General features: G+C 43.5%; 1 protein-coding gene across 1 annotated transcript in view; it reads left to right on the top strand.

Annotated features, from left to right (window-relative positions):
- CUX1 (cut-like homeobox 1) overlaps window positions 1–14,664 on the top strand; it is a 276,918-nt gene that overhangs the window by 88,550 nt on the left and 173,704 nt on the right. Inside the window, exon 3 of the mRNA XM_006889801.1 lies at window positions 3,223–3,270. Coding sequence (XP_006889863.1) covers window positions 3,223–3,270 — 48 coding nt within the window. The remainder of the gene's footprint in view (window positions 1–3,222; window positions 3,271–14,664) is intronic.

The raw sequence follows: 14,664 nt of genomic DNA, 5'->3' as shown, positions 1-14,664 counted from the left end.
TGAGCCGTGAGTGCGTTTCCTAGCCCTCCGGTGTCCAGTCACACCAGTCACTTGTGGTCATGGGCCACTCAGTAGGTGATGAGTTCAAACTTGGAAGGTACCTTGGGTATATCTGCACACCCCAAGACGTAGTAGAGACAATCAGAATGTGAACGAGCTTATTAATAATTTTCATATTGATTACTGGTTGGGATGATAATTATTTGAGATACTTTAGCTTGTAGGAAATACTGCAGTTTCCTGTAATAAATTCTTCTTTTTATGTAGCTACTCGGCATATTTTGGTTGTGTCAGTGACTACCATTGTGTTGTTCTGAGCAGCCCTGCTTGGGGTGCAGAACCCAGACTGGGCGGGGCCTTTTCCAAACGCTCCAGTCTTCCCGTTTGTGCCACATGCTGGAAGGTGGTTCATGCATTACCCGGATCCATATCCGGCCTCCCTTGTGTGTGTATCTATGCCAGACCGTGCTCTGGTCCCAGAGGAGACAGAGGTGAACCCCACAGGCACCTCACTGTCTTAGCAGCAAGCCCATCTTGAGGGCGCTGTCAAGTCATGGTGCTGACCCTGGGCCTGGCCAACCTGCTTACTCAGTCCCTGCACAGGGGACCGCGACCACCACCCCAAGCCCTCCCTCATATTCCCCTCTGGCATAGAGTTGAGATTGGACCTCTGGGAGTGGGAGTGACAGGAATGTCCCAGATGACCCCTGAGACAAGAAACATGGAGCCCAGACCAGACACAGAATAGAATCAACTTTCAGGGGGCTTAAGGCCCCTTGTGCCCAGGACTGTTTGGCAAAATCCTGCCAAGCTCTGTGCCGGATACGGGATGTTGAGCTGTCCTGACCCCCTGCCCTGCCGTCAGGGAGCCCTCATGGTCTGGAGCAGAAGGAGATGCCCTTCTCTTGACAGAGCTCTTGAGAGAGTGAGAGGCCATGGGAAGCGCGCCCTCCGGAGGGAGACTGGATGGGAAGCGTGTGTTTGTGACTCTTGGTCCTGGCTGCTCCCACTTGCGTGGAAACTAGACGCAGGGAGTGCCATGAACTGGAGGTCCCCTTCAGAACGCAGGCCACCCCGTGCGTGATCTCCTGTACAGCCTCAGGTACAGTAGGCAGAGGCCACAGCCCAGGCCTCAAAGGATCCAGTTTTCACTGACAGGTGAAAGTCAGGTGCCTTATTGAAGCTATTTCCTTGAATTTTCTGAATCTCTGTTTTAAAGTGTAGTCTTTGTTCACAGTAGGAAAGAGTTGGAAACAATATAAGTGCCCATCAACAAACGAATGGTCAGAGAAGCTGTGGTATATTCACACAATGAAATACTAAGCTGCTTTGAAAAACAAGGAACTCATGAAATATTATACAAAATGGGTGACCCTGGAGGACATTATGCTGAGTGAATATCTCAGTCACAGAAGGACAAATATTGCATAGGGCCACTGTTGTAAAACAGGACTGACATCAGGGTTGGGGGGAGACTGAGAAAGATGGCATAAATTATGTATACCTCATTGAAACAGATGAGGGAGAGAACTGTTTAAAAGGGAGATATGATTGGGTAGTATTGTCATGACAGGAGCCCAGAATGAAGACTGCATAGTGGAGTAGACTTGGGGGGAGGGACTATATAACAATGAAAGAGTTTTTCTTTTACTTTTCAAAGAGAAGAGTGAACTGGGGGGGTTGGGGGGGTGGGAAGGGAGAAAAGTGCAACAGTGAAGAATGGAAATCTAAAGTCTCTGTGAACTTTCATTAAAATTAACAATAATAATAATAAAACGTATGTCACTGAGGGCCTGTGGCCTTGCTCCTTGGCGGATGGTCGCTGTGTGTCTGGACTTCTGGAACAGCCGGTCTGCTGTGCTGGCGGCAGCCTGGCTCAGCACCGCAGCCTTGTTTTTCTCTCTTATCCTGGCTGCTGCTTACCTTAGCAGCCTGCTGACACCTCGTTAACGAATCGCCTTCGTACAACGTCAGCCTTTTTGGAAAACAAACAACAAACAAGCTCCATCACCTGTGTTTGCAGCCTGTGACAAAGTCACTTCCTGTCACCATTCTGCTTGTTTGTCCTTCCTAGAAGGCAGTGGAAGAGGGGGTGCAGGCCCACCCAAAAGCTACTGGGAGGTCTTTCTGCCATCACCCTCCTCCTTTTCCCAAGGGGACCCTCTCTCTCTCCTCCTGACAGGTAGTCCAGGTCATGTCACCCCACCTACCTGCCACATATGCATGTACACACACACACACACACACACACACACACACACACACACCCCTGTGAACTCACTCATCTCATGTTTCTACTTCCTTCATCTTTAATTGCTAAGATTCTGGCAAAAGCAGCAAGACTTTTTCTTGTGATTAAAGTGCAGGCTTTCCCATAAATTCTGCACGGGCATCTTTCCTCCGTCCTTCTCATTCTTTTAGCCTCTTCTCCCTCATTTTCCCTTTGAGTATTGTCATTTTTATTTTTTCTTTTTTAGTATTGTATTTTATTTAACCGCTTTCTTCACAGTATAGCAGGCTACATGAGCTGGTATATTAGTTTCACATTGTTTCTGTAGCAGTTTACCTTGTACTCAGTGGTTGATGAGAGCAGAAACGCATTTCCTGACAGAACTGGAGAACCACAGTCCGTGAGGGGCTTCTTGGCAGTTGTGGGGGTGGGCGAGACACCCCTGTAAGTGGTGGGGGCTGAGTGCCTTGGGCTTCTCCTCCTTTAATCTATAAAATGCAGCTCTACTCATTGTCATCAAGTTGGAACCAACTCGTAGCTGACCCTGCAGTGGATTTTCAAGAGGCTGGAAAGTGCACGGGAGGAAATGCCTCCTCTCTCTTCCAAAGAGCTGGTGGATTCGGGCTGCCAGAGGCGCCCCCTTGGTTTAACAGCGCACCGTTTCACATGGCTCCGTGCATGCGAGTCAGCTCTGGAAGAGTAGAATGCGTAGACGCCCGGGCCTTGGCCCGCTTGGGCGTTATCTGCTCTGGTGTGTAGATCGCGCTTGGTGTTCTTACCACATTCATTGAAAATACAGATTTAACTTCTAATTACAGAGCAGTAGCCTGCTTTATCTATGTTTTAGAAATAAAGGGACATCAGAAGTACCAAGATTACTTTATGTAACGCTAATCATGTCATTAAAAGCTGATTTTAGGAAGCTTTAACAAATTTTCCCCTTCTTTTTCCCTTACAAATGGCTGCTTCCGGATCCGTCCTTCTTGCTCCAGGATTTGCGCAAGCAGGTAGCACCACTGCTGAAGAGTTTCCAAGGGGAGGTAAGCGTTTATCATGTTTCTATCTTGGACCACCTTTGTTTTAAAACTTTTCTTGTTAATAGATCTTTCTTTTGATTCACATTAAATTAAGGACATTGACCCCAGGTGGAATCTTTGGGGCTGCATCTGTAGAGCCAGCTGGGTGTTGAGTTTTTATTTGTAATACTGTCTTCTCTTGAGTCCTCACTCATAGCTGTTATGAAGGGGAAAGTCAACTTCAGAATATAAGGAGGTGCAGCAGGCTCGGAGGCAAGGCCCCCGTCGTTGTTAGGCCTCCCCGTGCTGGAGTGTGGACCAGATCCTCCCTGGCTGACTCAGGAAGCCGCCACAAACCCCCCCACCACCCCCACCCCCCAGCTAATCTGGCTGCTCCTGCTGCTGCCCTGAGGCCTAGAATATAGAAAGGTTAGACCAGGGGCCATCTGGTGTTTTTAAGAGAAGGGCTGTGGGAGGGGAAAGGAATTTTGTTTGCTCAGGGCTTACAATGAAGAGTGACAAGCAGAAACGGTGAAGAATAGGTTTGAGTTCAATACAAGGAAGAGTTTTCTTTTAGATACTTCTATTAGAAGAGGCCCCAAGGCGCCCGTAAAGATGGTGATAGGACCACAAGTCCTCTAAGATGTTCCCCCTGGCTACCTGTCCATGGGCTTCGGATCCAGAAGCGGACTGGAGGATGCCGTGGATTGCATGTTTCTTTCTCAACACTGTGAAGAGATGAGAATTTTGGAAACCAGAAATTCTGTGGTTATTTGGGAATTAGTCTAACTTTATTAGCTTCTCCCATTAGAATATGGGAGTAGCTTTTAAGGAGGGAAAATCGGACTGGTAAGGACCAGGGAGGCATTTTTGTTGAGTTTTAGCTTGTTTTGTTGTTAGTCCTTTAGAGAAGCTGTATTGCTACAGTCTTGGGAATCCTTTTTCTTTCCCCAGCAACCCTATTCACAGAAATCACATAGATCACGGGGGAGGATACAGCATTAGGGTAAGGGAGGTGGTAAATCCCATCTGGGTCATTAGGGAAACGAAGAGGCAAGTGAGGTGGATGCTGGAGTGAGAGGTGGGGTCTGCTATTGGGCACATTCCACAGCAGAGACTAAAAAAATGGATGTGTTAGCTCTGGAGACCCTTGTGAGAAGGCGGAAAGAAGAGCCCAGGGCCTTTGAAAGAGACCCCTGTAGAGAGAAAACACGTGATGATGAATGTGGCTGGTAATACTGACGATTTTAACCAGCGACCATTTAATTGATTCCTACTCCTGGTTACCCTGAATCTTTAAGAGTAGGACTGTGTGTACCCCATAAAGCTTTCAAAGACCATGATCTTCCCAAAGCATGTCACCAGTTCTTTCCTCTGAGATGTCTCTGGGTGAATTCAGTCTACCCACTTTTTGGTTACTAGCTAAGAGCCAAGCCATTTGCACCACCCAGAGGATGCCTGAAGATTGAAGAAAGGATTACATGAAAAGCAGAACCAAACCTATTGTCATTGAGTTAATCTGACCCGTGGTGACCCTTTGAGACAGAGTAGAATCACCCACTAGGGTTTGCAAAGGTAGAGTCTGAGCTGTCCTCATGGGAGTGGAATGGTCTGTCTTGTAACTGATTTGTATCCTGCTGGTGGATAATGGCACTGACCGTCATTGTGTGTGTTTGGGGCATTTGTATGTTCTCTTTGGTGAAAAAATATTTCAAGTTTTTAGCCCATTTTATGGTTGGATTATTTGTCTTTTTATTGTCAAATTGTGTTAGATAGAGAGAGATGATTTTTAAAGGTATTCTCCCAGTCAGTAGCTTGTCTTTACACTTTTTTTGGTATACAGTTACAATAGTTTTGATGAACAAAAGTGTTTCATTTTTATGCAGTCACATTTATTTATTTTGTCTTTTGCTGTTTGTACTTTTGCTGTTTATTAGATAATTGATTAGATAATCCGTTGTTGAAAGCTCAGTCTGACAGCATTACCCTTGCTTGTTGTTCTAAGAACTTTATGGTTTGAATTTACACATGTATGTCCTTAATCCATTTTGAATTTGTTTTCTGTGGTATGTGGCAAGATCCTGTTTCACTTTCTGCGTGTGGAAATCCAGTTTCCCCAGAACCCTTTATTAAGGGGACTGTTCTTTCCCCGTTGAATGGACTTAGCACCCTTGTCAAAAATCATTTAACCGTAGATGTGTGGGTTTATTTCTGGACTCTCGGTTCTTTCCCGCTGGTCTACATGTCTACTGTTAACAGCAGCACCAGCCTGTTTTAATTACTGCGCCTATAGAGTATGTTTTAAAATCCAAAATTTGAGTCTTTCAACATTGCTTTAGCTCTTTGGGACCTCTTGCCTCTCTGTATAAAATTGAGGAGTGCTTTTTCTACTTCTGTAAAGAAGGCTGTTGGAATTTTCATCATGAGTGCAGTCACTGTATAGGTTTATTTTTGGGGCTCTTGATTTCATTCTCTCGGTGTACGTGTTTATTGTTAGACCAATACCAGACTATTTAGATTGTTGTATCTATATACCAAACCAAGCCCACTGCCACTGAGTCTTTTCTGACTCTCATTGACTCTACAGTACAGAGTACTGCTGTCTCTTAGAGATTCCAAACCTGTCAGTCCTTGCAGAAGTAGACTGCCAAGTCTTTCTCTCCTGAATTGAATAAAGCTGGTACGTTTGAACCACCAAGCTATTGGCTAGCTACTAAATGCCTTAACCATCAAACCATGTGGAATCCTGCAGCTGTATCCCCTCAAATAACACCCAAACCCACGGCCATTGTGTTGGATTAAGTTCTGAATCGTAGCAATTCTGTATCAGACTGACAAGGCTGTAGATCCCTGTGGGAAGAGACTGCCAGTGTTCTCCGTAGGAGCAGCTCATGGACTTGAACTGCTGGACTTTCTGTTAGCATAACACATACTACACCACACCCCCAGAGCTCCCGTGTAGTATCAGAACTCGAATCAGAACTGACTGGCCCAGGAGATTTCCCCTCCTTCTCCAGCAGAGCATCTAGTGCATTCAGACTGCGCACCTTCGAGATTGACGTGCAGCTTCTTGCCACAAGGCCACCAGAGCTCCCTTAAAAATTAGTTTTTTCCATTTCTGTGCAGAGACTCGCTATTAGAATTTTGACTGGGGTTGTGTTGACTCTGTAAAGCACCTTGGGTGGTGTTGACATCTGAACCATATTAAGTCTTCCAGTCCATGAGTATGAAACAGCTTTCCCTTTATGTAAATCTTTAGTCTCTTTTGACAGTGTTTTCTAGTTTTCACTGTATAAGTCTTTCATGTTAAATTTATTCCTAGATTTTTTTTTTGCCTCTTAAATGGAATTGTTTTCCTGGTTTTTCTGTCGTATTTCTCATTGCTGATGTAAAGAAACCCCAATCATTTTGTTGGCTTTGTACCCTGCTACTTTGCTAAATTCCTTAATTAACTTTAGAAATTTTGTACATATAAGGTTTTACCACCCACAAATAGGTAATTTTGCTTCTGATTTTTCAGTGTGGATACCTTGTATTTCTTTTTCTTACTATTGTTCTGGCTGGAATGTCTTATGCAATCTTGAATTGGAAGTGGTGAGAACAGACATCATTGTGTTTCTGATTTCAAGGTGAAGGCTTTCAGTCCTTCTCCATTAAGTGTAATGTTGGCTGTGTTTTTCTATATGCCCTGGATCATATTGAGAGATTCTTTTCCAGTTTCTTTAAGAAACGGTGTAAGATTTGCAAAATTGCCTTTTTACGTTTGTAGGGATGATTATAGTTCTTTTTCCTTGTTCTGTTGGTGTGTTGAATTCAGTTGATCGATTTCGTATTGACCCCTTCCTGTACACCTGGGATAGATTCCACCTGATTATGGATGGGCAGTCTCCTCCCGTGCAGCATACAGCCTCTGAAAACTCGCAGGAGGGCCAGCTGTGAGTTAGTTCCCGCTCTGCCGCACACAACTAAACACGGTGTGTGGCTTTACGTCTGTGTTCACATTAACGCGTACTCTTCTGGTCTTTTTTCCCCCCTCTTTTTGTGGCGTCCTTGCCAGGATTCAGTATGAGAGTTCTATTTGCTTCATAGAATGTATTGCAGAATGTTCTTCCTTCCCTCTTTATAGAAGACCTTAAACAATTCTGTGTCTCTTCTCTAACTAAATGGTAGAATTCCCAGCAAATTTACTTAACCCACAACTTTTCTTTCATTAGATTTTTGATCTCTTTTTGAGGCTCTTCTTTGTTGAGACTTGTATTTCCTCTTCAGTTTGAGTAGTTTGTATGGTTCTAAGAATTGGACCATCTCATGTACCCTGTGCACTTTGTTACTGTACAGTTGTCCATAGTGTTTTGTCATAATTGACCTTATTCCCATCAGGTCAGTTGTAATGTAACCCTGACTTTCATTTTTATTTTGGTTATTTGTGCCTTTTTTCTTTGTCAGTGTAGGTAAAGATTTGTCAATCTTACAATCTTTTCAGAGAACCAATTTCTAGTTTTCATTGATTATCTCTACTATTTTCTTTAAATTTTTTTTCTGCCCTTGTGTTTGTAATTTCCTTTTGTTTTTGTAACTTTAGGCTGAGTTTACTTTTCTCTTCCTAGCTCCTGGAGTTAAGTTGTTGATTTGATATTTTCTTCCAAATAATTACTGCCTTTACTATTTTACATATGGTTTGATACAATGTTATTTCATCTGACTCCAGGAAATTTTTAATTTCTCTTGTGAGTTCTTCCTCCATTGGGTAGCTTAAGAGTGAGGAGTTTTATTTCAAGATGTTTGTCTGTTCTTCAGGCATTTTGTTCTCTGATTTCTATCTTCACTCTGTTGTGGTCAGAGAAATGTCTTTGTATAATCTTAGTTCTTTCAAATTTATCTGAACTTACTATATATTCTTCTCCAGTACACGGGGACCATTCACTAGGAAAGATCATATGTTAGTTAGTTAATGGTCCCCATTTACTGGAGAAGAATATATATTGTGCTGTTTCTGAGTGGGCTGTTTCTATATACATCTGTTCATTCTAGTGTAGTTTTTCCTTGTTGATCTTCTATCTACAGAGCCATCTCATATTAAAAGTGCTATGTTGATGACAGAAAAAACTGGATAAATTATGTATATTGTATTGAAACAGATGAGGGAAAGAACAGATTAGAAGTGATATATGATTGAGTATTATGGTTAGCACAAGAATCAAGAATTAAGGTTGCATAGAGAAGTGTACTCAGGGTGGGGGGTGGGGGGAAGGGACGTGGGAATTGTATACTAATGAAGGAATTTTTTTTTTCTCTCTTTTTTTTTTTTCTCCGGAGGGGGAAGCGAGCTGGTGAGGAGGGGTGGGCAGGGAGAAAATTGCGGCAATGAATGAATGGAAATCCAAACCCTCTGTAAAAAAAAAAAAAAATTTAAAAAAAGTGCTATGTTGACGTTCCCAGCTATTATAGTGTTCTTTCTCCCTTCAATTTTGTCTGTATTTGGGGTGAACATGGCCCACCTCCTGACTATACTCTAGGGAACCTTCTATAAGAATTTGCGTCAGTCCAACACCCGAGAGTTACAGGTCACTCTAGGATTGAACCCCCAGTAAGTCAGCCTTGTGGCCATCACAGCCTATTCTATGCTAGCTGTGTATAACCTCCGTTCAAGATGCTTGCTTCCTCGTTACACAACAGCCCCCAATCTACAGTTCTCAGCACCAACTGGAAGGGGGATCAAATAGACCCACGGTTTTCCTCAGGGTCTGACCTGTTGGTTTCAGAGGCCAGAGCTGTTGGATACACAGAGAGGCAGCTGACTGTGGGAGCAGGCTCTCTGTCAGGGACCTGGGTGGCAGTTTGCACTCGCCTGGTCACCACCGGGTCCCGAATGGTGGCATCTTACTCTGGTGAGACATTGCCCTGACGGTTCCCTGGTTGTTGGTGCTAGTGAGTGCAGCCCCTGTTGATGGCCCCTGCTTTCCCGCACACGAAGCCTCAGTCAGCAAACTCAGCATCAACCAGCCGTAGGGCAGAGTAGCCCTAATTGATCACCTGGAAAGTTCGAACCATTGGTTTTAGAGGCCAGAGCTATGGAGTGTGTCCTGAACAGGTACAGTGTTCCCTGTGACAGCACATTCCCCCACGTGAACTTTCCATAGCAGTTCACATATGACCTGTAGCCAGCAGTGACCGGGTTGAGGAGGGGCTAGCACACTCAGGATAGACACTACCCCCACCCCTAAGGTGTGCCCTGCTGATTTTAGAGCCCAAGGGCTTCTGTCTGCCTGCGAGCAGGGCCTGTGATGGTTAGGGAAGCAATCTCCCCTGGGGCCACTTGGCCAGTTCACAGCAGTTAGTGGTCGGTGTGGCTTGTGAAGGGGCAGGGGCCTTGGGAGAAAGGATTTTCCTGCCACTTGCAACACCTTGTGATTAGTCAGTTCTTGCCTGTCTGCAGTTCCTGGCTGGCTTCAGAGTCCCTCAAAGCCTAGCACTGTTTCTTTGTTGTTTGTGATGGTTGTTAAAGTGCCAGCAAGTTGACTACACCTCATAGCAACCCTGTGAATGATGGATCTGAACCCCACTCTGTCCTTGCCTTCCTCATCCTCTCTGACACACTCAAGCCCAGCCTTACAGGAGAGTGTTGGAACTGTAGTCTGTTTATGTTACTCGTATGGGTTAATACAATATACTAAATGAGGTGCTTAAGAGACATCTAGGTATCCTATTTGCCTTTAAAAAAAATTCCTTTAAAAGCATATACCTTTATAGGATAAGGTGCCTGAGAGAAATCTAGGTATCCTATTTGCCAATTTTTTAAGAAGGTTACTTGAAAAACAGTTATCTTTATAGGATCAGTATTAGTATTTCTTAGTCTGCTAATTGCTTTTTCTGTTTAATAATGTGTGCTTTCTAAGAAAATAAGCTGATTTCAGTAGAAGGGGATAAATCCTGCTTTTTCCTGACGAATGACCTTACACAGCAGAGGCAAACTGAAGGCCGTGCAAAAGAGCAGGGTCCAGTTTTTTGCTCCTTAAGGCGACAGAGCAGCCCCTTCTGGTGCTTGGAGGGGATGGGATGGGCACTCTCAGGGGGCTTTGGTTTGTTTGCTTTTTAAAGGGCAGCACTTGCTCTTGTACCCTTCATGACTAACTGTTAAATGTGATTTTAATTCATCACAGATACTCTTAAGATTGTCCCAAGATGTTTGCATTTCTCCTGGAAAAATTGTACCTTGTTTCTGCAAACATATTTGTTGCCCCAGAATTTGCATTCTCTTTTCTTTGAAACCCCCTCAAAGGAAACCATGTAAGATTCTACACAATAAGAAATTCACCTAGGACTTCACCATCTGCAAGAATGTTTCCTTTTGGTGTGTTACAATTCTACTGGAATCCTTAACCTGCCCCTTTAGTGCTTCCCCTGGCTCTCAGTCAGACTCCCTGGCGGTCTGTGAGACCCTGCATGATTGGAGAACTGTCTACCCTCCTGGACCCCTCTTACCGCTCACCACTGAGCACGTGATGCACCATCCCTCTGAATTCTGCCTCCAGGCCTTTGCACATGCTGACTCGCCTCCTGAAAGGCACACCCTCTCCTTCCGCTCACCTTGTGTGCCTGGTGGAAGGTCTTTCCTGCGCTCAGATAATAGTCTCTGCTGGCTTCCCTCTGATACGAGCTTCCAGTGTATCCTGAGCGGCCTGTGATCACATCTGAGTCTCCCCCGACTGTGTGCATATTCCTCGTTAGTCGGCTCCATATGCTGAGGCAAAGACCGTGTGTCCTCCTGCTCACCGTGTAGTCCTAGCAACTGACACAGCCTCGGGATGTGAAAAATAGTTGGGCTCTCAAAAAATGTTGATAGAAGACAGGTCTGTGATGTGACTAGTAATGCTGGGGAGGTGCACACTCCTTAGAACAATCAGCCATCTCAAATCAAAAGAGCATTTGTCCAAGGACGAAGTTTAGAAGGCAGGAAGGTTATGAAAGAAAAGGGAATGGGCCTGGGGAGAAGTGGGAAGGATGTGAGGGGAAGGAGGTGATGATATTACAGTCGGTGTCAGGAAACAAAATTTGCATGAGTGCCTTATTCCCACGGGGAGGCTCGTTGGTTCAGACGGCTGACCTTCTCACTAGCAACTGAGCGCTAAACCACTGTGCCACCAAGGCTCTCGAGAACAGTACAAGAAAAGGGTAATTAAAAGCCCGGTTTATGAATGTAAGTACAAGCATCCTTAAGAGCATATTAGCAGGTGTAATCTGTCAGGTTTGGTGTTTCCCAAGAATTCTTTAACATTATAGAATCTGTTACTGGGAATTGATACCACTTACAGATTGAAGGAGACAGACTGTATTTCAGTAGTTTTAGGAAACGTATTTGATAAGAGTCCACATCCCACTGGCAAACTTGAGGTACAAGAGAACTTTTCTTTTTTTTTTTTTTCCATAGTATATATTTCAATGTCTTTTTTTTTCCTATATTTTATTAATTTTCATAAACATTTACAGAGATTTTGGGTTTCCATTCATTCATTGTTGCACTATTCTCTCTACCCTCCTCCCAGTTTGTTCTTGTCCAAATGCCACAGTGCTTGTCAAAGCCAGTTCTGATTAATCTTCTTTGTCAGTGTGTCCTTTGCCATTCCCTATCACTCCTCCCTGAGAGAGACTTCACCCTGAGTCATAAGGAAAAGGGGATGGCATATTCTCTTAGCTACTTCCTGCTGAAAAGGGACGCTGTGGGTTTCAGGGTGAAGATCTTCTCTCACTACTCTAAAGGGCCCCTTTGGCAATAGGAAACACATAGACTATTATGGAGATTGATTTTGGAATTTAGATGCACTCTTATTGATTGGGCTTGGCCGTACATGTTCATATCCTTGAAGATGTATCATGGGGGTGTTGCAACCTAGAAGACACAAATTTGACTAACAAGTTATAAGTACATGAGTCCAAAAATTATGGAAAAGTAAAAGAAAAGATTCTTTCATTGTTTTACAAACCCTCCCCCAGGCCCCCTCCACCATGTAGCCCTCGCTCTAGTCTCCTGTGATGACAGAAATACCCAGTTATATCTCTCTTTTAAACGGTTCTCTCCTTCCTCTGTTTCAGTGCAGTATACATTATTGAACCCATCTTACTCAGTCTCTCCCCAACCCCAAGGACAGTCCCATTCTACAACAGTGGCATCATGTAATATTTGTCCTTTTGTGACTGGGATATTTCACTCAGCATAATGTTCTCCAGAGTCAACCATTTTGAATAATATTGCATGAGTTCCTTGTTTTTTAATGCAGCATAGTATTCCATTGTGCGAATATACCACAGCTTCTCTAGCCATTCGTTTGTTGATGGGCACTTAGGTTGTTTCCAACTCCTTGCTATTGTGAACAAAGCTGCAATAAACATGGGTGTGCATATATCTGCTTGGATGTCAGCTATGGTCTCTTCAGGGTATATTCCCAGTAGTGGAATTGCTGGGTCAAATGGTATCTCTATTTGCAACTTTTTGAGAAAGCGCCATACTGCTTTCCACAGGGATTGCACCATTTTACACTCCCACCAACAGTGAATCAGGGTTCCAGTTTCTCCACAACCTCGCCAGCATTTGTTGCTTGCTGTTCTGTTAAATTTTGCTATTTTGACTGGGGTGAGATGATATCTCATAGTTGTTTTAATTTGCATCTCTCTTAGGGCTAGGGATTTTGAGCGTTTCTTCATGTGTTTGTTAGCCATCTGAATGTCGTCTTCGGTGAAGTGCCTGTTCATATCCTGTGCCCATTTTTCTATTGGATTATTTACCTTTATCTTGTTGTGGTAGAACTTTTCTTTTTAATGTGGTGAGAGATACCTGTACAAACCCACGTCAGTCACCATACCCCATGATGGTAAAAGTTTGCCTTTTATCATCACAAACAAAAACCAGATGACCACACTGTTGCCACATTTATTTAACCTCCTACTGGAAGTCTTAGTCAGCAGAGAAAAATAAGTATTATCACAGAAAAAAATGAGCAGTCATTTTCATATGACCCCCAGTTATTTAACAAGGTTACTGGATACAAAATTAACATAATGAAAGGAATTACTTACTTCTACACCAGTAGCACACTACAAATGTAACTTTTTTAAAGGCTATATCATTAAAAATAGCAACAATAATGCTTGGGTTTAGATTTATGGCACAGCTATCCTTGGGGGTCTCTCACAGTGTTCCACGCCAGAGCAAACCATGACCTCCTTGCTTCTAGACTGCATGCACTGAAGCAGTGCACAGTGAGGCGTGGTGGTGGGGAGGAATAGCAACAATAACATAAAAAGGTATGGAGTAATAAGTATAACAGTATATAGGGATTCTTTCCCTCTAGGGAGAAAAAAATAATACCTACATCAAAGTGTATTATGAAAGAGTTAAATAGAAAGAACAAACATTTTCAAGGAATAAAAGTTCCACATTTATTTAAAATGTTAATGTTTTCCCAAATTGATTATAGTGTGTCGTATTTCCAGTTAGAATTCCAGTAAGATATTTTGTGAAACTTGACAAGCTGATTCCAGAATATATACACAAGAGTAGATGATCAATGATTACAAAGATAATACTGAGTAAGAAATGCATGGAGGAATTTGTCCTAGCTGATTACCAAAGTTATAGAAATTGGCACAAGTAAAGATAAATATGCCAAGAGAACATAATAAAGGAACCAGTAGCTGACCCGTGCGCACAGAGAAACCAGACCAGTTGCTGTTGACATGTTACAGAGTAGGACTGTATTCCGTAGGATTTTTAAGACCATTGTTATTAGGTGCCAGCACATAGCAACCCTATGAAAAACAGATCTGAACCTTGCTGTGTCCTGCACCGCGTCACCGTCTCCGACATGCACAAGCCCATTGTCACCGTCACTTTGCCAGTTCATCTTGTTGAGGATATGCTTCTCTTCCTCTAACCCTCCGCCTTTCCCAGCTTGTTACTTTTTGCCAAGGTCTAGGCCTTTTGGCAAAACATGCCCAAAATATGTGAAAAGTTCCCCCTTCCTTGCCTCTGAGGAGCATCCTGCTTTAGGCAGCCCATAGATTATCTTCCAGTTCTTTTCTCCAACACCGCAGTTCAAAGACATCAGGACTTCGATCATCCTTATTTATTGTCCAACTTCCAGATGCATAGGAAACAAAAAAATATTGTGGCTGGGTCAGGCACACCCTCAGCCTTTAAACATCTTTGGTCTTTACAAATTTGGAGAGGTTTTTGACAGCAGATTTTCCCAATGCAACACCTCTTAATTTTTTGACTGCTGTTACCGTGATTGGCTATTATTCATTGTGGAAAAGCAGATCTTTCTTGCTTGTTACTTACCTGTGGTTGGAGTTGAAACCCACTGCCACCCTGTTGGTTATTAGTTGAGTGTTTAACCATTTGAACCAATCAATGACTCCTGA

The sequence above is a fragment of the Elephantulus edwardii genome, unplaced genomic scaffold (genome assembly GCF_000299155.1).
Source record: "Elephantulus edwardii isolate Elephantulus edwardi_28Jun2011 unplaced genomic scaffold, EleEdw1.0 scaffold00080, whole genome shotgun sequence".
Taxonomy (NCBI): domain Eukaryota; kingdom Metazoa; phylum Chordata; class Mammalia; order Macroscelidea; family Macroscelididae; genus Elephantulus; species Elephantulus edwardii.
Note: the sequence above shows the minus strand (reverse complement) of the source record. Positions and strands in the feature narration are given on the sequence as shown.